This window comes from Gigantopelta aegis, chromosome 3 (genome assembly GCF_016097555.1).
Source record: "Gigantopelta aegis isolate Gae_Host chromosome 3, Gae_host_genome, whole genome shotgun sequence".
NCBI classification, from domain to species: Eukaryota; Metazoa; Mollusca; class Gastropoda; order Neomphalida; family Peltospiridae; genus Gigantopelta; species Gigantopelta aegis.
The window spans coordinates 55,228,785-55,254,153 of NC_054701.1; the positions used below are offsets into that span (position 1 = coordinate 55,228,785).

The 25,369-nt window shown below is 35.5% G+C and overlaps 1 protein-coding gene across 1 annotated transcript in view; it reads left to right on the forward strand.

Moving 5' to 3' along the window:
- The window catches only part of LOC121368267 (two pore calcium channel protein 1-like), an 85,297-nt gene that overhangs the window by 49,039 nt on the left and 10,889 nt on the right, over positions 1-25,369 (forward strand). Inside the window, exons 11-21 of the mRNA XM_041492923.1 lie at positions 912-1,021; positions 1,837-1,900; positions 3,743-3,787; positions 9,164-9,220; positions 9,526-9,591; positions 11,774-11,846; positions 15,774-15,878; positions 18,744-18,815; positions 20,453-20,542; positions 22,491-22,588; positions 25,115-25,161. Coding sequence (XP_041348857.1) covers positions 912-1,021; positions 1,837-1,900; positions 3,743-3,787; positions 9,164-9,220; positions 9,526-9,591; positions 11,774-11,846; positions 15,774-15,878; positions 18,744-18,815; positions 20,453-20,542; positions 22,491-22,588; positions 25,115-25,161 — 827 coding nt within the window. The remainder of the gene's footprint in view (positions 1-911; positions 1,022-1,836; positions 1,901-3,742; positions 3,788-9,163; positions 9,221-9,525; positions 9,592-11,773; positions 11,847-15,773; positions 15,879-18,743; positions 18,816-20,452; positions 20,543-22,490; positions 22,589-25,114; positions 25,162-25,369) is intronic.

Genomic DNA, 25,369 nt, shown 5'->3' on the forward strand with positions numbered 1-25,369 from the left:
AGCATGTTTGTCATAGACACAAGGTCTCTTCTCAACTGACATGTGTGCATATACATATTCATGAGAATTAACAGTTTCTGTTTACATATTAATCACAGTTTCTCTACTTTGTTTGATTAATTTCTACTTTACAACACAATACTATCGTTATAACATTAATGTCTCTTCTTTTCTTCTTACCACCTTTTCAATCTTATCAATGTGAACATTGATTAAAAAAAAGTCTCAATGCTGGTCTTTGAGATTTTTATGCTGTAGCAATTTTGTATGGAATATTATAAGTGGAAAATGTTCGGGATGGGGGTTATCACATAGACTGCAATTTTGTAACAATACTGTTAATATCATCTACAATACCATTTGGATAGTATTAACATTTAAACTCCTAGAGTAAGTTTTATCAAAATTACATTGAGTGTATAACTTTAACTGACATATTTTTTTTTTTTTTAAATTTATGACAATGGATAAGTAACAGTTTCATGGGTTTTCACATTTTGTGTAATGATTTAGAGCAGTTAATGTTTAAAATTATGCAAAGAATAAAAAAGGGCTGGTTTACTTAAACACATTTGTGATCAGATGTCCAATATTTAGGGACATTATTTTCATTAACTTTGTCTGATCAGAAGTTATTTTGGTAACAAACTAAAACTGCATTTTTAACTAAAAATACCCAGTTATTTCTAACAAAAAAAAGAAAAAGAAGAAAATCAGCCTTTTTAATCAAAGTAACTGTTAGTATTAGAGTGTTAAAAATTGGCATGAAATATGAATTGGTGAATGCACTGCATATGCTGTTTACAGTATACAGCATGTGAACTTTTTGGGATATATCGCCTGCCCTATGCTAAAGATTCAGTTTGTTTGTGGTAGTTATTCAAGTTAATTGCCAGTGATGTTTCCTTCAGCTGTCAAAGATTACTACCTCATGTTCAAAACACTGAACACAAGCAAGACTGGTGGATTGAGTCTTGAAGAGTTCTACAAAGTGTTCGAAGTGACTTCTTTAAACTGGAAGGTAGGTGCTATGATTTTAGCAAACAGCTGGAGTAACACTTAATCCTGATGTTCTTACGGACCAGTCACAATGATTTACATTTTCTTGAGCATACAAACCAGATGATCAACATAATCCTATATATGATGTACACGTTTATGTTTATGAGGGGGAAGGAGGTAGCAAGAAAAAAAAGTAGTATGGAGAAAATTGTTGATATTTGTGAACAGCTTCTTACTAGTATCACTGTTTTACAAAGATATTAATGGAGTAGTCATCAAGAGTGTTTTATAATATAGAAAACATCAACTGAGTCTTTGTTGATCAGTATTTGTCAAGGCTCTGAGGTTGATATTTTACATATTAAAAAAAATGAATACCAAATTCTATTTATCCTATAACACTTCTAAAATAACATTTTAATTCAATAATTAGTCAATTATAATTCTAAAATTGCCTCCATCATCGCAATTAGCACAAATCTTAAAACGTTATGCTCAGATATACAGGTCTTTGAATTCAGGTCTTGTTGTCTTGTAAATGACCCATTGACAGCAAAAGCATTTTTTAAACCATGTTTACAATGGTAAATATCAAATGAGTGTATGACATGAATATTATGGGTAAGTTATGGGATAAAATCTGTTGTTATTATTACAATAATACTGTAGGTTCAAGAGAATGAAATGTCGGCTATCACACAATGTCATGGGTCAACATTCCTGTGAATAGCAAGCTGTGAATGTCGAAGTACAATATTATATTTACATGTCTAAAGTCCATGTTACAATGAATGTGTAGCTTGAATTTTTTTAATCCTTTTTTTCTCCTTGCAGATAAAAAATGATGATTCAATTTGGTCTTCCAATTTCAGACACCCATGCAATGTTATATTCAGAGGTTTGTTTTTGTTTTTACAAAGTTTTAGTTAGGCCGACATGTCATATTCCTAAAGGGAGTAACTATACGAAGATATTTTATAAATGGCAGAGTTCCTCTTTAGGCACTATATTGCCCATTCTGACAACAGTCAGCTGATTGCCACTTCTTGGAATCATAGTCTGCTAATTGCCACTTGTTATACCAACAGTCAGTTGATTGCCATTTCTTGTACTGACAGTCAACTGATTGCCACTTCTTGTAATCATAGTCTGCTGATTGCCACTTCTTGTGCTGACAGTCAACTGATTGCCACTTCTTGTACAGACAGTCAACTGATTGCCACTTCTTGTGCTGACAGTCAACTGATTGCCAGTTGTTGTAATCATAGTCTGCTGATTGCCACTTCTTGAACAGACAGTCAACTGATTGCCACTTGTTGTAATCATAGTCTGCTGATTGCCACTACTTGTACTGACAATCACTGATTGCCGCTTGTTGTACTGACAGTCAGCTGATTTCCACTTGTTGTACTGACAGTCAGCTGATTGCCACTTGTTATACTGACAGACGACTGATTGCCGCTTGTTGTATTGACAGTCAGCTGATTGTCACTTGTTATACTGACAGTCAACTGATTGCCACTTGTTATACTGACAGACAACTGATTGCCGCTTGTTGTACTGACAGTCAGCTGATTGCCACTTGTTATACCGACAGACAACGGATTGCCGCTTGTTGTACTGACAATCAGCTGATTGCCACTTGTTATACCGACAGTCAACTGATTGCCGCTTGTTGTACCGACAATCAGCTGATTGCCACTTGTTATACCGACAGTTAACTGATTGCCACTTGTTATACCGACAGACAACTGATTACTGCTTGTACTAACAGTCAACTGATTGTCACTTGTTGTACAGTCAGCTGATTGCCACTTCTTGTACTGACAGCTGATTGCCACTTCTTGTACTGGCAGCTGATTGCTACTCCGTGTGCAGTCAACTGATTGCCACTTCTTGTGCAGTCAACTGATTGCCACTTCTTGTGCAGTCAACTGATTGCCACTTCTTGTACTGGCAGCTGATTGCCACTTGTTGTACAGACAGTCAGCTGATTGTCACTTTTTGTGCAGTCAACTGATTGCCACTTCTTGTGCAGTCATCTGATTGCCACTTGTTGTACAGACAGTCAGCTGATTGCCACTTCTTGTGCTGTCAACTGATTGCCACTTGTACAGATAGTCAGCTGATTGCCACTTCTTGTGCAGTCAACTGATTGCCATTTGTTGTACAGTCAGCTGATTGCCACTTCTTGTACTGGCAGCTGATTACCACTTCTTGTGCAGTCAACTGATTGCCACTCCTTTTACTGGCAGCTGATTGCCACTTCTTGTGCAGTCAGCTGATTGCCACTTATTGTACTGACAGCTGATTGCCACTTCTTGTACAGTCAACTGATTGCCACTTCTTGTACTGGCAGACAGCTGATTGCCACTTGTTGTATAGTCAGCTGATTGCCACTTGTTATACTGACAGTCAGCTGGTTGCCACTTCTTGTACTGAAAACAGAATTGCAAGTCCAGCAAACATTCAGTTGTGGAAACACTTGTCAGTTTATAACTGTTGGGGAGTCATTTATTTCCAGTTATATCTTGTAGCCTAACTAGCAAAATTATGCATTGACACATACACTGACACTTAACTCCACATTGCTGGGTTTTAACTACAGTATAGTGCTCATGACATATTGTATTATATTCCTAAATTTATACTGTAACATCATAGAAGGTTTCATGAAAACCCCACATTGTCATGCTGTTTTAAATGTGTCATTTGTGTCTGTATTTTCTTTTCATTGTAGGATTGAATAAGTTTGTCAACTGGAAGTGGTTTGATTACTTTATTTGTAAGTATTTGGTGTTATTTGTGCTTTATGACTTGTTACAGGCCTGTAGTAACACTATCTAGAGTGGGCATACAACTTTTAGCAAAGGGGGCAGTCTCTAGTCGTGGGGGGGAACAAATGCCAGATTTTTATCTTTATTTATATGATGCAGGACAAAAAACTTACATTATTGTACTCATAGGCCTCTTTGCCCCCCCCCCCCCCAAAAAAAAATCCTATGGGCCTTGTTTATGCAAATATTATGTGTCAAATCAATTAATTTGTAGTTATTCAGGGCTCACCCAGGATCAAAAATACCTGTAGCCAAAATATTAGCCAAATGGAATTTTTATTAGCCATATTGAAAATGCTTTAGTTAGTTAGTTATAAGGGATTTATGTGCACATATACCACAAAGGTTTCACGCACGCCTGTCATGGGCTCAATCTCTGACTTCGCCAGTGACTAAGTCCAGGATAGGAAGGGGGAGGGGGTAAGTTTGAGGTGGACGGAATTTGGAATAAAGCCATTTAGTAAAGGTCCAGCGACTGCACGGACCGACAAGTAGACACCAAGTAATAGCCATGTTGTCATTGGCTGAAGTTCGATTCCTTGTGTCTACCTGTAAAAAAAAGTCGAATAACTGCATCCCAATCATGTCTGGACTAAGAATTTAAACCCAAACGTAAGTTTGACTGCTCGGTCTAAAAGGTTTTAAGGTGATTTGAGCAATTGAACGGGCGCCAAAATGAAGTGTGTTGGACTATTTATAAAAAAACTAAACATGAAACTCGACCGATATTTTTTAAAGTCCAACTAAGCCCAAAAAAGGTTACCTGTCCTAGTTAAGGTTGGCACAGCAGGACTCATGGTGAGGTGATGGACTGTTCAGGCCTGAAGTTGGGGAGTCCTTCAGTCAACAGCAGGATGTTTCTGTCGATGGCTCCTGGATAGATGTCCCGCAGTACCATCTTTAGGATGCGATGAATGGTCGCGTTGGACATCGATGGCATCAGGAGTCCCTGCCTGTACAGTCCGTCCTGCTGTGCTGTCATGTAGAGTTGTTTTGAGTGGATGGCTGCCTGTAGCTGGTACTTCCCCTGTCCTGTTGGAAGTTGGCGCCATTGATCTTCTATCCACGGTCCCTTGAGGTGCTTGCTGTCAGAGAAATCCCCGATAACTGCTACTCAGTACTTTGCTGAAAGTTTGTCGCAGACGAGAATCCAATGGGGTTGGTCGGATGTTATCGTATGGTGGCCGTCGACATCTTCCTCCTCTTGGGCTCTCACTGGACCGACGCTGAAACAGCAACAACTGCCGGAGGTGCTGGTGGACTTGCCGGGGGGTCAGTAATGACCACATGTCCTGTGTCTATTTGCTTTGGTCCCCCCTGGGCTGCTCCTGGCGAGTGCATCGGTCAAGTAGATAAGGGCGGCCGCGCAGAATGAACCGTCCCCGGTGGTTTAGCCACTGAGTTTGGATCACCCTGCACCGCCCCTGTCAGTCTCGTCCTCCTCTTCGGAACAGGTGGGGCCGCCCCTGTCGCTTGAGCCGCCAAGTTAGGCCCCTCTTCGTAGTCTTAGGTCGCCTCCTCCGTCTTCTGCTGGGTGATCGATGCTTCCTATCCACGCCGTATATTAGCATGATGGTTGCGGAGTCACCATTGTGCTCGACGCGATACTTAGACAAAGGCCCAAGCGCGCACAGCACAGCCCCTAGGGTGGGGGGGAGGGAGAAATCACCACGTTTTCAGAACACAACCTCATTGCTCGAGAGTTGGTACAGAAGTCCGAAAATGCTTTAGCCAAATTTGTTTTACACAGTACTGTATAGAGTATTTATATATGAATATGAAAATGTATCTTTTTCAGCTAATTGTGTACAAACTGGAATAAATAGGAATAACAAAACCTCAATGGGGGTAGGGTCAGTTAATATATTACTTTGATTTTTCAGTGGGAGTGGGGTGGGGTTGGGTGGGGATGGGGTTATGCATTATCTTTAGAGTTTGAAACCAGTACCCCATACACCCACCCCCACTTCTAAGGCCTATGACATTAAATTAACAGACATACAGAAATATGGGGGTGGGTGGATGTTTATGGAGGGTGTTGTTTTTTCTTTCTTCCTTTTTCCCCAATAAAAATTTGAGAGCTTTTTTTTATATAAAGCTCATTATTTCTTTAAATAGCAATCTTTATGTTAATTTGAATAGTTGTTTTTTAAGTGACCCATCAATTCCCCACCCCAAACAAGTTCATAATTTGTGCCATGTTGTTGCTGTTGATTTCAGCGTCGTGATAAATGCTTGTTGTGATTTCTGCTTGCAAAATACCTCGGCTAAAAATTTATATTTACGATCTTTTTAAAATCCAACCAACTTATTAAATGTCACCTCACAGTCTTACAAATTTATAGCAAACATTATCTAACAAATATGATTACTGCAAACTACTTTTATTCAGTGTACATTAAACTGCAATTTGTATAAATACTGCATGCTCATTTCCCGCGATCGCGATCTGCATGCGTGCTCTCGACCATGGGTACGAAATTAACAAAAACCAAAGGATTAAACAAAAACTGCAGTTAGGTATTCATTGATGCGAACAACTATTGTTTTTCTACAAATTTACATCAAGATTTACTTTTGCGTAATCGTATTGTTTATTATTCATAGAGATGAAACCCGCTACATTTTTTCATTAGTAGCAAGGGATCTTTTGTATGCACCATCCCACAGACAGGATAGCACATACCACAGCCTTTGATATACCAGTCGTAGTGCACTAGCTACAGCGAGAAATAACCCAATAGGCCTACTGACGGGGATTGATCCTAGACCGACCGTACATCAAGCGAGCATTTTCCCACTGGCTTATATCCCGCCCTCGGCTATTGGATATCAAACAGTTGGTAATTTTGACATATAGTGTTAGAGAGGAAACATGCTACATTTTTCCAGTAGTAGCAAGGGATCTTTTATATGCATCATCCCACAGACAGGATAGCATATACCACAGCCTTTGATATACCAGTCATGGTGCACTGGCTGAAATGAGAAATAGCTCAATGGGCCTACGGGGATCGATCTCAAACTGACCACACATCCAGTGAGTGGTTTACCACTGGGCTACGTCCTGCCCTACAAAGTAATAATATATGTTTGAGGTAATATGTTTGCCCTTCTACCAGTCTCTAATTGTATAGTCTGCTGTTTGAGGTGATATGTTTGCCCTTCTGCCAGTGTCTAACTGTATAGTCTGATGTTTGAGGTAATATGTTTGCCCTTCTGCCAGTCTCTAACTGTATAGTCTGATGTTTGAGGTAATATGTTTGCCCTTCTGCCAGTGTCTAACTGTATAGTCTGATGTTTCAGGTGATATGTTTGCCCTTCTGCCAGTGTCTAACTGTATAGTCTGATATTTGAGGTGATATGTTTGCCCTTCTACCAGTCTCTAACTGTATAGTCTGATGTTTGAGGTGATATGTTTGCCCTTCTACCAGTGTCTAACTGTATAGTCTGATATTTGAGGTGATATGTTTGCCCTTCTACCAGTGTCTAACTGTATAGTCTGATGTTTGAGGTGATATGTTTTTCTACCAGTCTAACTTTATAGTCTGATATTTAAGGTGATATGTTTGCCCTTCTACCAGTGTCTAACTTTATAGTCTGATGTTTGAGGTGATATGTTTGCCCTTCTACCAGTGTCTAACTGTATAGTCTGATGTTTGAGGTGATATGTTTGCCCTTCTACCAGTGTCTAACTGTATAGTCTGATGTTTGAGGTGATATGTTTGCCCTTCTACCAGTGTCTAACTGTATAGTCTGATGTTTGAGGTGATATGTTTGCCCTTCTACCAGTGTCTAACTGTATAGTCTGATGTTTGAGGTGATATGTTTGCCCTTCTACCAGTGTCTAACTGTATAGTCTGATGTTTGAGGTGATATGTTTGCCCTTCTACCAGTGTCTAACTGTATAGTCTGATGTTTGAGGTGATATGTTTGCCCTTCTACCAGTGTCTAACTGTATAGTCTGATGTTTGAGGTGATATGTTTGCCCTTCTACCAGTGTCTAACTGTATAGTCTGATGTTTGCCCTTCTACCAGTGTCTAACTGTATAGTCTGATGTTTGAGGTGATATGTTTGCCCTTCTACCAGTGTCTAACTGTATAGTCTGATGTTTGAGGTGATATGTTTGCCCTTCTACCAGTGTCTAACTGTATAGTCTGATGTTTGAGGTGATATGTTTGCCTTCTACCAGTCTCTAACTGTATAGTCTGATGTTTGAGGTGATATGTTTGCCCTTCTACCAGTCTCTAACTGTATAGTCTGATGTTTGAGGTGATATGTTTGCCCTTCTACCAGTGTCTAACTGTATAGTCTGATGTTTGAGGTGATATGTTTGCCCTTCTACCAGTGTCTAACTGTATAGTCTGATGTTTGAGGTGATATGTTTGCCCTTCTACCAGTGTCTAACTGTATAGTCTGATGTTTGAGGTGATATGTTTGCCCTTCTACCAGTGTCTAACTGTATAGTCTGATGTTTGAGGTGATATGTTTGCCCTTCTACCAGTGTCTAACTGTATAGTCTGATGTTTGAGGTGATATGTTTGCCCTTCTACCAGTGTCTAACTGTATAGTCTGATGTTTGAGGTGATATGTTTGCCCTTCTACCAGTGTCTACTGTATAGTCTGATGTTTGAGGTGATATGTTTGCCCTTCTACCAGTGTCTAACTGTATAGTCTGATGTTTGAGGTGATATGTTTGCCCTTCTGCCAGTGTCTAACTGTATAGTCTGATGTTTGAGGTGATATGTTTGCCCTTCTGCCAGTGTCTAACTGTATAGTCTGATGTTTGAGGTGATATGTTTGCCCTTCTGCCAGTGTCTAACTGTATAGTCTGATGTTTGAGGTGATATGTTTGCCCTTCTGCCAGTGTCTAACTGTATAGTCTGATGTTTGAGGTGATATGTTTGCCCTTCTGCCAGTGTCTAACTGTATAGTCTGATGTTTGAGGTGATATGTTTGCCCTTCTGCCAGTGTCTAACTGTATAGTCTGATGTTTGAGGTGATATGTTTGCCCTTCTGCCAGTGTCTAACTGTATAGTCTGATGTTTGAGGTGATATGTTTGCCCTTCTACCAGTGTCTAACTGTATAGTCTGATGTTTGAGGTGATATGTTTGCCCTTCTACCAGTGTCTAACTGTATAGTCTGATGTTTGAGGTGATATGTTTGCCCTTCTGCCAGTGTCTAACTGTATAGTCTGAAGTCTGGCAGTGGTGTCTAGAATTGGTTTTTCTTTAACACTATAGTCTAAGATGTTTGGTCTATAACAGTGTTATTTTAATTGAGCAAGTAATAAGACTTCAGTTTCCTGCTTTTGTTTTTCAGATTTAGTTATTGCCTGCAACTTTGTGTGGATTCTTGTTGAAACCATCACTTTATCAGGTATGTTTTTGCAGTGGTCAGACACATGAGGCATATAATGTTCACTGATTTCTTAACTGAAAATTACAACAAAAAAAACAAATTTTCTATCCAATTGATTAGGTAATTGAGGCCAGTGCCAGTATTAGATACAGTGGGTTTTTTTTTTTTTTACGATTTGGTTAATATGCAATTCTATATTCTGGGGACAATAAAATATTTATTAAAAAAATATATATATGCAAAATGATATTCAATATTTTAACTTGAAATGTTTTTTTAAATTCTATAACAGATTTTAATAGTTTAATTTTCTTTCATTTCAGCAAAGGAAATTGATGTTAAATCATACAATTTCACTGCAAGCTGGATTTCCATAGTGTTTGTGTGTTGTAAGTAGTCCTAGCTTTTTGTCTTTTAAAAAAACATGTAGATGTATTCATATTGTAACCAGCAAGTCTTCCTCAGATTATAAACCGGCCTCGGTGGCGTCGTGGTTAGGCCATCAGTCTTCAGGCTGGTAGGTACTGGATTCGGATCCCAGTCGAGGCATGGAATTTTTAATCCAAATACTGACTCCAAACCCTGAGTGAGTGCTCCGCAAGGCTCAGTGGGTAGGTGTAAACCACTTGCACCGACCAGTGATCCATAACTGGTTCAACAAAGGCCATGTTTTGTGCTATCCTGCCTGTGGGAAGTGCAAATAAAAGATCACTTGCTGCTAATCAGAAAGAGTAGCTCATGTAGTGGTGACAAAGGGTTTCCTCTCATAATTTGTGTGGTCCTTAACAATAATAATGTCTGATGCCATATAACCGTAAATAAAATGTGTTGAGTGTGTCGTTAAATAAAACATTTCTTTCTTTCTTTCTTTCCTCAGATTAATATAAACTGTTTTGTAGATTCTCATTTAATTGCATATGACTGTTTGAAGATTATATCATTCAGCAAGTTCAGAAGCTGGGATGATACAAAGATTGTAATGTACCATGTACTCTAAAATTTGTGTTTCCTATAATACTGCAAATCAGAAACTGTTGGCGAGCATAAAATATTTGTGAATTTAGCGAACCAAGGCAAATAAAAAAGTCGTCACATATCCTGTGTACACTACCGTTCGTGGCACAATAATTAAAACTATTGTCACATCCGGTGCAATGTCGCAGAAAAGCAAAATGAAATGTCAGTTTTATAAATACAGTCTTATAGTTTCAATGTTTGTAACTTTTAGCAATAGGCCTAAAGACACATAATTGTGGTTAAAAATAAATTAATTTTGTTATAGAAAACAGTACCAGAGCATTGATTACTAGTAAGTATCAGTGGAAAAACAGCTTACGACCCCTGTACACAATAGACTACTTCGAAAACACGTTTTCATTGGACTGATTATGTGTGGTTGTTTCGTCGGCGATTAACTGGACAAACAACAGGCTATAGATTAGGCAATAAATACAGCCAACGATACTAGTTAGTTTAGATATATAACACTGTAATGTTTTTATTAAAATTAAGTGGGAAACAAGCAGCGTCACTTGGATGTTTGAGGCTATATTTCAAACCGGAAAGAGTGCGCATTGCATAACATCAAAAAGTATCGAGTGTTCTTGTGACCAGTCAGTCGTAAAAAACAAACCGCTTATGATTGTTGTTTTTAATGTTTAATATGACGACCTCACTAAAGTTTTATGTCACTAATATGTCACTGATATGGATTTCGCTAAATTTTAAGTTCGCTAATATTTTCTGATTTACAGTATATGATAATAACCAATGAAATATATAGATAAATTTTGTAAATTTGAATTAAACAGACTGGAATATAATGACTTAGTACTTCATATAATAAATGTATTAAATAAAAGCCTAACATAATAACTGTATATGCAGAATATAATCATTCTCAACCTTAAAACATGCATCTCGGGTGGCGTCAGTTAGTTAACTTATTGGTATTGTACATAAAACTCTTTATACAATTATTGTCTTTCAGCAACCTTTTTGTTAATATTGAAATGTTTTGGGAATTTTTTGGTTATTCATTAACCTAACATGTAATGTTAATGTGTTTTCGTAACCCCTCGTATGTACTGGTCAAACATTCCAGTAGCTAGCATGTTAAATGTCTTTATCTTCTATTATGTCCTGGCTTTCTTTTCCTGGTCAGTTTACAATGTTTTGAGGTGTCATTAAACACACATTCCTTTCTTCTTTGGTGTGGACATCTTTTTGTTTTCACCATTTTTCATCAGTTTCATCTTGTATTTAAGCATTACTGTGCTTCTGCTTTTTAATGAATTGCTTTTATTTGCATTTTGTTTTTAACTAACTTTGCTATTATTGTCAATTACCCATTTTTAATTTTTTAATTTTATTACATTTGAAATTCCTAGCATGATACCTTGTGTGGCTGCCATTTTGTATGTACATGGCAATCACACATTGTTGTTTTTGTGGGGAACTTATCTCCTGCTTTTTCTGTTAATCATCAGAAATGTCTTCACTATTTCTGTAGGGATTTTGACTTTGTAGTTGCTTTATGAAGTAATATTTGTGATGCCATTTTCTTGACAGTATACTCTGTAGAAGCTGTTCTCAAAGTGCTGGGCAAGGGTCCAAAGGAATACTTTACATCAGGCTGGGACCTGTAAGTTACTTATTTTCACATTACGCTGGCACATGTAATAATAATTAGAATAATAATAATAATAATAAAAGAGTTATTTATAGAAGGTAACTACTTCTAGACTAATCTGCCCTGAGGCCTTCTAAACTAATTATAATAATAATAATAATAATAAAAGAGTTATTTATAGAAGGTAACTACTTCTAGACTAATCTGCCCTGAGGCCTTCTAAACTAATTATAATAATAATAATAATAATATTCGTAATCATAAGTGTATAAGTGGAGCAAATCCTCTAATTAGGGCAAAAAGATAGAGATATTCGGGCATTTTTGTTTTATTCAAACCAAAATCAGTCTGCCTGTTATGAAAATGGGAGCCCGTACGCCTTTGATAATAATAATAATAATAAATATAACTGCAAGTGGCGATGACTGATTCCCAGGCTATAATAGGTGTACATTACTCATACATGTAAATATGTTATTTAATTATAGCAATGATTAACACACACATACACCAACACCACCCACATACATGCACACAATGTCAGCTTACTAACTACTAAATTTTGTCCAAATCGGCCCAGAACTTTCTTTAATAACAACAATAATACTTTTTAATAACCCACACATAAAACCTGATACTAATTCTTTAACCATAGTCTCCACACCAGAGCCAACTGTCTGTGGCTGACATCTCACACATGTGTATTGCCCATAAACTCATTACCACAGTCTTTGAACAGATTTCTAAGTAGCCACGCATGCAGATTGAATTGTGATGGTGCTCTTTCATTTTGTCTTGCCATATTAACAAATAACATTGCACTTGTTTCAAATTTTACATATAAAGTGATAAATTCTTAATCATAACATATCATATTTAGTTTTGTGACCTTCATAGATTTAAATGTGTATCTTTTGTTTAAAGAATCTATCTAAACAAAAAACATTATTGGTATAACTTGAACACTTCTCGAATTACTCAGATTTTCTGGTTTTTTAGACATGAAAGTATTGCCTGAAACAGGCTGGGGTTAACATTAGAAATCCTGATTACTCTGAAAGTAGACATCAGATTAAGTAAGTATTTTGACACTTTTATGTAGACAGGTAGTAGAAAATAAATCTTGAATTTCAAGAGTTTTTACCTGCAAGTTTCACAGAAATTACCATACAAACAGAGATTATACAAAATTTGTGATAGAGGCAAACACACATAACCTATAGATACATACATTTTTTAATACAGTCAATCTCCCCGAAGTACCTAACTACCCAACTTTTGTCAGAAAATTACAAAACAAAGGGAACAAAAATAATTATAATATATTCTGTCAAAAAAGAAATGCATAGGTGATAGGGAAAGAAGAAAAGTGTTTGATTTTACAAAATATATTTTTTTTTTACAATGTTGCTGAATGACCATGTTTGTTAATGTTTCTTGAATGGGACAGCATGCCCAAATGCACCCTAAAACAAATTTATTGCATGTTGTGTGACAATTGCAGGAAATCGGTGTGAAATGGTCAGATTTTGGCCAATGCACGTGAAAATCGGGGGAAAGATTGGGGGTAGTGATGGGTATTTAAAGCTGCAATGCACGCAATGATGCCTCATTTCTATTTTGACATAGACAAATTACAAGATGCCAAGACTAAGCCTGCCAAAACGAAACATTGCAATAGGCCGCCTCCAGTTAGGTGAATCGCAGTCAGCAGTCGCACGCCACATGAATGTCCATCAGAGCACCATTTCACATCCCTGGGACAGATACCAGCAGTTTCAATCAGCTGAAGACTGGCCCAGAAGTGGAAGACCTCGCATAACAACTGCAGCACAAGATCGCTACATCCGGGTTCTGCACTTGTCACCAAACTGCCACAGCAACGAACACTGTTGGACGCATACCTGGTTTGAGAAGGGTGTCTGCACAAACCATTCGAAACCGACTTCGAGAAGCTGGTTTATGGGTTAGGAGACCGTTTGTTGGCCCTGTACTGCAACATCAACATAGACATTTACATGTTCATTGGTGCATGAATGTACAGGGGTGGAACTTCGGGAAACTGGCGGCGAGTATGGTTCAGTGACGAGTCACGTTTCCTTCTACAGCGACATGATGGACGACAATGTGTTTACAGACGTTTTGCCAACAACTGCGTCGCCCAAGTTGACAGATTTGTTGAAGGGAGTGTCATGATATGGTGGCCACACAAGGTATTGATTTCAGCGCCCTCGTTCAATGCTGTTTGGTGACGAAAATGCCTCCACTGCCATCAGTCCATAGCAAGAACATTGTCACATACTCATGTCAAATTTGACTGTGATACGTTCATAAATAACGAAATTATGCCACTTTGTTTTAAAGAGATAATTCCATGAATATTTCGCCTATGCATTTTCTTTTTTGACAGTATAATTGGAAAGGTTTTTTTATATTAAGATAATGAAAAAACCCTATAAATTCCAGCCAAAGGCTTGGGAACATAATAATAATAATAATAATAATAAAAACATAAAAGAAGCATAACTATGCAGTAGAGTCATTTTGTTTCAGACGTGCTTGAAATATTTTTCCTTAAATATATTTAAACTAGTACATCTATGGGTCGTATTATGGTATGGCGTTGTTAACTTTTTCTTGTCCGGACCATATGTTGCATACAGATGCATACAGGACCATCAAACCTCACATGTATGAAAAACTTGGGATGGTGGTTTGTCTCATACTATTACTAGGTCACTGTGACATACTTGTTAAAAATTAGGTAAACTCTTCCAGATACTAAACCTAGATAACTGAAAGCTTTTCTTGTCATGCCCTGTTTGTAGTCAGGAAACTAATATAATAAGTTACTTGTTTTCACAAAGCTATCACTTGTAAGTTACTGTAAACCATGAAAAAAATGCGTGCGTATAAATTTCGCGTCCAACCTTATGTCGCGAAATTAATACGCACGCACTATTTTCCAGTTTGAAGTGTGCTTAAAGTAATTTGTTTTGTTTTGAAATATTTTATTGAGAATAAAAATCACAAAAAGATTCACTTAACAGGCACAGCCTATACACGAGCTCTCCTTGATGGTGACTAATCGTTAATTGTTTTATGTAACTTCAATCGATAGCGACTAATCGTTTATAGTTTTATCTACCAAAGGGTATTAACAGTTAACAAATGAAGCTGAGTTGTAATTCTAATACAGGTGAGGTGGGTAGGGCCTAATCCCCTCTATAGACTCTGTACCAGGCACAATTGCTTGATGTAGGATAACAGAATATTGATTTACAGACCATAACTTTATAACAATAACAGTGAGCTGTCTTTATCCACTTTTTTTTTTGAGCTGTCAACGGTCGTTCGCGAAATTTACACGTCGCGAACATGCGCTATGGTATAGGCCTACATTCGCGAAAAAAACATGTCGCAATATTAATACGGTTTACAGTATTTGCTTTCACATTATTAGGATGGAACCTGTAAGTTAGTTATTTTCAAGTTAGTCTGAAGCCTGTAAATAATGTCTTTATGTTAGGCTGGAACCTGTAAGTTAGTTATTTTCAAATTGGTCTGGAACCTGTAAATAATGTCTTTATGTTAGGCTGGAACGTGTAAATAATGTCTTCATGTTAGGCTGTTAGTAACATGTTCAAGGCTTGAAATTCATTTTGTGGGGTGGGAAGCAATTATTTCTAAAATTTTAATTTGGAAGGAAATGTTAGAAATGAAAAAGCAGTTTTAGAAAGTAGTCTAAAAATAACATTTTCCAGTCTCTATCCTCTTTTTCAAATCATTAATAACAAACATAATTATTCTGTACAAATTATATCAAATAGAATGGTTTATATTGCTATTTTAGACCTGTAACAATTAATTTGAAAGTTCTTTCCACCCATTAAATTTGAATGCATGATTAAGTGCTGTTTATTGTCATTACTCTTGTAGGTTTGACTTCCTGGTGACAGTAATCAGCGTGATTGGAGTTCTGCTGGAAATCATAGATGATACGTTCTATTATGTTATTGCTCTCAGACCATTTAGACTATTGAGGTCAGCTTCACATCTTATTATTTTTATACACGGCATCAGTGTTTCCCCTAGGGGCCGGAAGGACCCCGCACCGACCCCGTGAATTTGTTTACCGGGACCGTAAAAATAGGGACCATTAAAAAAGGGACGAGTTCACTTCTGTGATTAATTCGCCGATATTATAAAAAAAAATGTTTTTTAAAAATGCTAGTAGTCATAAATATACTAGTATTCCACAAATATGTACATTGTTTGAGCCCAGTGGCCAGTGAGAGGGAAAAAAAATCAGTCATGATGATGATCGAATAAAAAAAAAATCAACCAACATCGATCATATGTAAAAAGGAAAACGGATCTAAAAGTCAATACTTCGATTTTCTTTCACATGCAACAGTTCACTAATGAATATATGGTCACCAGTAATCTATGCCCCATCCCTGAAATGAATATACCTAGAGATGTAATTTTATTAAAGTCCAGGTTAACAAAATGTTGCAGTCATTTTGGCATAATCGACTGGTACCAAACAGTTGTAACTCTAACACAGTGCAGGCGTAACAAAATAAACGGTGACCAGTCTCGTCAGATCAGGGATTTTTTTTAAAGGTTGCACATAACCATATTGTTTTACGAACTTCCAAATGTTGTTTTTTGGTCTGTTTTTGTTTTTGAATTATATTTAAACATTACATAATTAATTTTGCAAGACTTGAAAGAAAATATTTTTAAGTGCATTATATGATGAATTAACACAAATTTAAAAATGTACCTACATATATATAAAAAAAATATTTACTTTCTTTTATTTGTTTTATCAGTCACTGAGTGATTACAATTTAGCAGGTGAATTTTTTTATCATGACCAGTAAAAATTTTATCCATTGGTCAGTATGGGAGGTAATTTTTTTTTTAATTCTAGAACCCCTGATATACATACAGAAGTAAAGCTAATGAATATTCAGTCATGGATAATTAATTTTTAAAATCACCAATCCCATGGTTAGTGGATTTTTTTTAAATTCTAGAAGACCTGGGTTTTACTTTTAGATAAATAGATAGATAACAGATAATACATATTACAATCAGTAATTCATTAATATGTATTATCTCTTTGTGCTTAGTCTAATACTTTTATACTTCTTTTTCAAATTATTGTTTTGACATTATGCACATATTTAATAATAATAAACTTTATTATTAAAATCTATCTTAAAATATCTCTTTCTATAAGTGTACATGACACCCACATGTATTCCATAATGCATCTAAAAACAACTGGAAATTTAAAAAAACATTACTGGGGAGCAATGCATGCCCCTGAACTTCCCTAGCATTTTCACACCCTTTGAGGGCTCAGTTAATGTCAAATTATTTTGCCAACCCACTGAACAAAAATCCTGGGGGAAACACTGCAGCATCACGTTTTAATACTAGGCAAAGGTTGCCTGGGACACAGCATATTAGTTATTACCTTTCACAGTTTAAAATGTGTGTTTAGTAGACTTTGTCCAAGTTGGATCCATATGGTGCGGAACAAGACAATGTGAGCAGTTGTAATACTGTTATTAACTAACAAGGATTACATAATCAATCTATTTAAAAAAATTTTTTTTGGATACATTGCATTACATAGGGTATTCACGAGTACACGAGTACTCGGGCACGTGCCGAGTCTAGCAAATTTCGAGTCCATTCACAGGACTCGAGTACCCATACAAGGTGGAATACAGTGATCAACTATAATACAATGGACAATGTAGGACAATAATTTCAGCAGTTAATAATCAGCGATATTATTAATTACACTAATTATATGATCATGTTTCTCGTTTTAAACTGGCCATCCATCCATCACAACACTGAACATATCAACCGATTTCTAAATGCAATACAATGTTCAGCGCTGGAATTGAGATGCATAATGCTATTTTACTTTATATTCCTTTGTCTCATTATCATCTAGTGTCGGGTACTTGGGTCTGGGTCGAGTTTGACCCTTAAGTACTTGAGTCCAATATTTTGGACTCGTGGAGGCCCTAGCTGTACATGTCATGTAATGGAACGAACACTTATACCGATAGTTGCAACAGATCTCACTGAAGCTCTCCGTGTTTTAATTGTCTTGTTTCCCAATCTGACCAGTGCTTTCAGCAGTTATTTGTCTGGTGGCAGTGTATTTCTTCTATCATTTTGTTTGTACCCAGTAATGCCTGTTCCCACCCAATACCTGTAACAGGCATATTGCCATAAGCCACGCAACACTTCGTTCTTGTTTACATGGCTAAAGACATATCAACCCAATTGAAAAATAGGGTTATATTTCGCCTGACAACCTCCCCACATCCCCAATCCTAGCCTGAAATATTTGATGCAGTACTGTTTTTTTCACCAATTTTACTGAATTTGAAGGACTCTCCAATTTTGTAATATAAAAAGTTCATAAATTCCACTTACATTTAATTTATATGAAATTTATTTGTTTTAAAGGCATACTGTCACGGATTTAAGGACCTTATTTCTTTAATAATGGATAATAAATGAAAATTACATTAATTTTTGAAAACCAAATCTAGCATTCGCATCACTTTAATTGAACCATGGTGGAGTGAAAATCTATGTCAATCCTCTTGGCAATTTTAGTTTTTGAATTATGGACCATTGCCATAATTCAATTATTTTCACAAAATATCATTAATAAGTGAAGGGAGAAATCAAATATATTTTTGATCAGGTAATACTTTGTTAGGCCATTTAATAGGTCAGTGGTCTGTGACAATATGCCTTTAAGTAAAGAATTTGTTGGTTATTTCAAATTATTTATATTAACAAATTGTTTATTAAAAATATAGCTTAAATTTAAAATGAGGACATTTTTTTAAATTACAGGTTATTTAAAATCAAGAGACGATACAGAGATGTTCTTGGCACACTGTTTGTCTTATTTTCTCGGTTGACCAGGTTTGTAAAGTTCTACCTTTAAAAATATTATTATAACTTCACCTTGTCAAAAGGGCAAAATGTAGCTTAATGGTAGAACACTCACATGAGGTGAGAAATAAACATTACATTTCTTTTCTTTTTTTTCCTTTTATTTTGTCAAAATTCAGTAATAATTTTTTATCAAGGACTACAGCAGATTACCTGTTCTACATCAGAGATATTACCTTATTGTTTAGCAGTATGTTTCTCCTGGCACACCTGCCCAGTTTGTTTGAATTGTTTACATTTTATAAATGGATGTCATTCACTGTTACAGTAGCGTTATCAAAGTTGACAATTGCTTCTTTGAACATAATATATCAGTTACCGTGATGTCATGTGTTATGTACAGGGTTTTTTTGTAAAAATAACAAGAAGTGAATTTGTGGTGTCCCTATTCTATTATATAGTGATGGATATGTTACATGTGAAATAACAATTTATCCTATATCTTACCCATGATATCCATGTCATAAACCCATGTGATAATTTAGTGCATTAACTCAGTTAATAATGGTATGCAAATTTGCAAGGTCTCTAGGTAATGTGTTGCTGTGGATGGGTCATTTGCTTACAAGCCAACAAGACCTGTGTACCTGAGCACAACGTTTTCAAAGATTTAGTTAAAATGCGTTCTGTCAAACAAATTTATGCTTATCATGATGACGTCATATTACCGATGGCGGCGACTTTAGTACTATGATTTACTAAAATTTTATTAAAATGTTATTTTAGGAGTGTTATGGGATAGATAGAATTCGCTACTCGTGTTTTTTAATATGTAAAATATCAACCTCGTCTAGTTAATCGGTATTTGTCTCGGCAGAGCCTCAACAAATACCGATTAATATACACTCGGTTGATATTTTTCCATATTAAAAAATACTTGGGATGAATCCTCTATGTATAGAAACATTTTAACTCCAATACTTATCTTTATAATCAGTGTTCTAGAGTTTTGAATGAATTGTTATGATGCTCAATAGAGCAATTCTCTGAGGTAATCTCCACAAACTAAGAATAACATTTTTCAAATTTTTTATATTTTGGTTTTATTACATTGAAAATTTAACATTGAAAATCTCAAAATCTCAAAATTATCTCCTCTTCTATTTTTTATCCAATCATTCTAAATCTTGGTACAATAATTTTTTGGTACAGTTTACAAAAAGTAATGAAGCAAGATTTTTAAATTTTTAAATTGTTACTTTTTTCTTTTTAAAGTTCAACATTGAAAATTTCAAGATATATTTCCTCCTGTAGTTTTTATTGGTTACTAATAATGACAGATTTAAACATTTAATTAAAAAGAACTTATTAATTAGCAGGACTGTCATGGCTAAGAAGCCTTTTATTAATGCATTACACTGATTAAATTAATAATTAGTATATTAAAAACTGAATTTACTTCTGATTTTTTGTAGAATTGTAATAAAATACCATTTACAATCTGAATCATGGATATTTATTTTTAAAGTGACCCATTTCATTGTGTTACCAGGTTGTCTCAAAATGTATTCATTATTAATATTGGTTTAAAACTGATCTAACAGTTGTCACTAGACTTTTGAGTAACATAGACCTACATTGTGTTTTTTATTTTATTTCCATTTCAGCCTGGCAATTGTAATATTGCTTTTGTACTACTTTTTTGCAATAATTGGAATGGAGCTATTTTGGAACGTTGACCTCCGGAACTGCTGCGTGTAAGTACTTGTGTTACTACATGTACATGTAGTTTTTCTCATACTAGGGTCCTAATTCAATAAACTCTCACACCTTTGTGATCTCGCAGTGCAATACAAAAAAAAAAGAGGAAAGACTGATGTGATATTGCTAAGAGAGCTTTGTGAATTGGCCCTCAGCTTAACATAATATGTCAATAGTTACTTCAGATGCTGATTCCTAGATGATTAATTTGGTTCTCGAGAGGCAGTTTACAGTGAAGACATGACTAATTATATGTTCTTGAAGACAGAATCATATAAAACCTATTCACAGTACCATTTTATGCAGACATAGTGTGCTCATTGTTTTGGGATTTTTTTTTATATACTCTCACAGAAAAGAAACGCACAATGCTTGATTTTATTAATATATATATGACAATTTTACACATAATGATGTACAAATCATGAAAATAATGCCATTTGATGATCCAGACATATTGCCTTTGTTAAGTCCACAAAGCGCAAACAGTCGTGCTAATTTGAAAAAATACTCACCCCCATGTGCAAACCACGTTCTGCACGTGAAACATGAATATGTGCACTATAAAAATGCAGGGTTTTCGATTACTTGTCTTCATTATTTTGGTTACTACACAACATGTTGCGACTGAGTGAAGCACAACAAAACAATGTCATTGGTTGTTTACAAGCAGGCGAATCCAGGTCGGCCATAGCAAAGATGTTCCATATTTCCCCAAGCACCATATCGAAATTGTGGTATCGTTTCCAGCAACATCAGTCAACGTGTTGCTTTTCCAGATCAGTTAGACCACATGTGACCACTGTGGCCCAGGACCGCTACATGCAGATAATTCATTTATGGCAAAGGACCAACACAGCAACCTTCCATAGTATCAGGTTTGTGTAGGATATCGGCTCAGATGGTGCATAATCAACTATGTGAGGCATGTATTGGAGCCAGACGGCCTGTAAGAGGCATCATTTTGACTCAACATCACCACCGACTACGTCATCAGTGGCCTCAGTTGCGATGCAGAAGTGTATGGTTTAGGGACACGTCTCATTTTTTGCTTCATCACGCTGATGGAAGATGTCGAGTTTACAGACACCATTGTGAACGTTATGCTGCAAAGTGCATACACAAAGTGAATAAATTTGGTGATGGTAATATCAACTGCGAATATGTATGTAACAAGTGAAGATTCTGCTGTTTTTTGTTCATCCATTAATAAATACACCTTTTCAGTGTAAACAAAATCTACTTTTGTGTTTCGTTTTTGGGAGAATATATTTTTGAATTTTAGATGGGGCAGTCTACTTTGCCATCTTATATGCTAATACATTTTTATATACTAATATGGCTGCAAAATGGTTGCCATATTTTATATATAGCCTTCACATTATTTTAAGTTTATTAAATTAATATATCAATATACTTGTTCACATTAACCAGTATTATGTATTAAATATCACGGAATATGCATACCGGTCCAAAAGCCTTTATTTGAATATCACTTTAAATTATTTCTAATAAACTAGAAATACAAGGAAAATGGTTGAAGAAAAATGAAGTGCAGTTATTATGAATTTATGATATAATAACAGTTATTGGAAGCAAAACCTGCTGTAAATAATGTCAATAACAGTAAACAGCAAAATTCACTGAGTCATTTGCTTAATTATAACACTTGAGAATATCACCTGCTCTTAAATAAATATATTTTCATGTATATAGTTTTATGGTTTCCACGGGATATTCTATTTATTACATCTTATAGACATTCATAAGAATTTGCACATATGTAAGCATTTTAATGTTTGTACGACGGTTATTTTTGTTTTGTCATATTACTGTATGGTAAAATATACTATATAAGAATAGAATGTGATAATTTTTTACATTCATGGACGTTTGAACCACTTTATACACTGTACACTTTTCTTTTCTCTTTCTGTATTTTAGAAATAGCAGTGTGGAAGATTTTTACAAAGTAGACAACACTACTAATTACTTTGATGGCTATTATCTCAACAATTTCAACAATATCCTTATATCTGCAGGTAATCTAAAAATTATGTATTTTTTGGCTTGCAAGTCGATTGAATGACATTTCAGTCTGGATGTTGCCATCCAGATGTCTGACTGCCATCAAAAGTTGGTCATTCTGGTATATGTTGGTTGTATTTTGTAATGTATTTCCAGAATTTATTCACTTTACAGGCCCTAATTTACAATTGAAAAAGTAAGAGAAGTGACTTCTCCCTTCCCAGATGAAAGGGTCGAAGTTTGATCAAAATAGGCAAAGTGAACATTTATTGGTACATTTCATAACGTTTCACCATGTTTCGCATTTGTTCAGAAAATTTCTGAATTATAAAGCATGTTCTAATCGTAATATTTTTAAATAATCTACTACTACTTTTAAAACTGCTTTTAAATAAATTTAGTTTATTTTAATGAATGGATTTCAAATTTGTTATATTTGATCACCAGGTTAATATTTCATCTCAATACCATAACTGTGACCTCAAGGCAACACCAGAGTCATTTGGAAATAGAAACATTTCTCCAGTAAATTTTTAGCTGGTTATTAATTTTAACAATGACTTCCACATTTGATATAATTTTTATTTTTAGCTAGATTACCTTGCAGCTCCACATCTCTCCAATTATAAAATTTAAACAAAACAATTGTACATTTCATTAAAAACATAATATTATTAAGTAATTGATAATGTGTCATTACCTTAAAATGAAAGTAATAATTAGTATTTTCTGGCATTACTAAAATGAATGTGGCCGAGAATGGTCACTGCAAATGGTGCGACGTGTCAATGTACAGTCGCCAGACCAAAGTAAAAACATGGACCGACATAGGGCGACAAGGTGCCAAGTGAGCGATGACATTAAACAATTCAGGGTCTTGATGTCTGTTGTGTGATTTTGTTTTTGAAATTGGATATGGTCCAAAATATTACAGTGACTTTGACTTACTGCTAATAACTCGGTGATTTGAGCTGAAGTTCGGCGAAGAAAGTGTGAATTTCTCCAGCTAGATTAGGGCCTCACTTCAATTGTGGTTAAGTTGGCTTAATGGGTTTGGTTAAAACTTCACTAATTTCGTTAAACTCTTCAATCTTTTGAAGGGTCTGTCTTGCGTTTGCTGCCATTGTAACATGTTTCTGACTAATGACTTTTTAATGACTAAAATTATTAAATAAATTTTCTTGTTGAGAACATCAGTGTCTCTTTATCTTGTGTGTTTCTGATGGTCCTAATGTTTGTATAAGCTTAAACTTCCTTTTTCCCCTAATATATATTTTTTGTACAGTGTATACAAAATTATTTGGAGATAAAATCTAGTTTAGAATACTACAAACAGAATGACCAGAAATAACGTGAATAATCAGTCATCTTGGTGTTTTTAATATCACAAAATGCATTTCTCATATTTTAAAAACGCATGTGCATCTAAGAAGTAACAGTTTTTAGGTGGTATTTCACAATTTCAAAGTCACAGACTCATGTTTCTCTCAATTGTAACTATCCAAATGTGTTACAGGTTTGTAGATTAACTAAACTTAGTGTTATTTTTAACATGTTGAAACTAGGGTGTGTCCCTTTAAAGGTTCTACTAGTTGGGAACAGAATATTATTACAGCAGCAGCAAACTGAGGACAGATGACTTTCACATTTGGTTTCACTGTTCACCATTTTATCATCTTTCAACTGCACACACCTAGCCCCATGACTGAGACCCCAGACAGTATAAAGTCCATGTAAGTTTGATCATCTTTCAACTGCACACACCTAGCTCCATGACAGAGACCCTGAACAGTAAGTATCAAGTCCATGTAAGTTTGATCATCTTTCAACTGCACACACCTAGACCCATTACTGAGACTGCAGACAGTATAAAGTCCATGTACATTTGGGTAAAATTTGATTGCACATAACTCTTGAATCCTTCAATGGATAGCTTTTATATTAAGTCTGGATGTCCATTAAGTGATAGTGCACATATCATGCCCCATGAATATGATTACTAGGTAAGGTCAGTGTCATTTAATGTACCATAAGTTTTTTTAATTGCCTTTAACACTTGAATCTTTTGATGGATGGCTTTAATATTTGGTTTACATGTTGACCAGGGGAGTCTTTCAACTCTAACCACAACCCCTCCCCCATCCTGACCCCATGAATGTAACCCAGTGTTATGTTGTGGGGTTTTTTGCAATATGGTTATATTTGATCACCAGGTTAATATTTCATCACAATACCATAACTGTGACCTCAAGGCCAGGTCAGTCATTTGGAAATTAGAAACCTTTCTCCAGTAGAATTTTTAGCGGATTATTAATTTTAACAATGGCTTTCAACTTTCAAATATCATATGATTTTTATTTTTACCTAGATTATCTTGCAACTCCACATCTCTCAGACCTATGAATCTGACCCTAACACAAGGTTAAAATCATTCTGGACTTTGTTAATGCTTTTTAAAATTGCTTTTATTAGTATTTGCTGTAAATCTTCAAGAACTGCCAAACAGTTCATTTTACTTTTGTGTTCTTATTTTTGCACAGTGACACTGTTTGAGCTGACTGTAGTGAATAACTGGTTTATAATTATGGTAAGTTGATGACTGCCAGTAAGAAGAATAACTACATAGAGCATTGATTATATAACTGTTGATAGCTAATTGAGTTATTGTATAAGAGTGACCTGCCAACTCTAGCATTGATAAATGTAGTAAATGTGAAATATTAATTCTCTACCATAATATAAATCACATTTGGCCTATTTCATGGACTAGTCCAAACATGCAACAGTCAATCAAA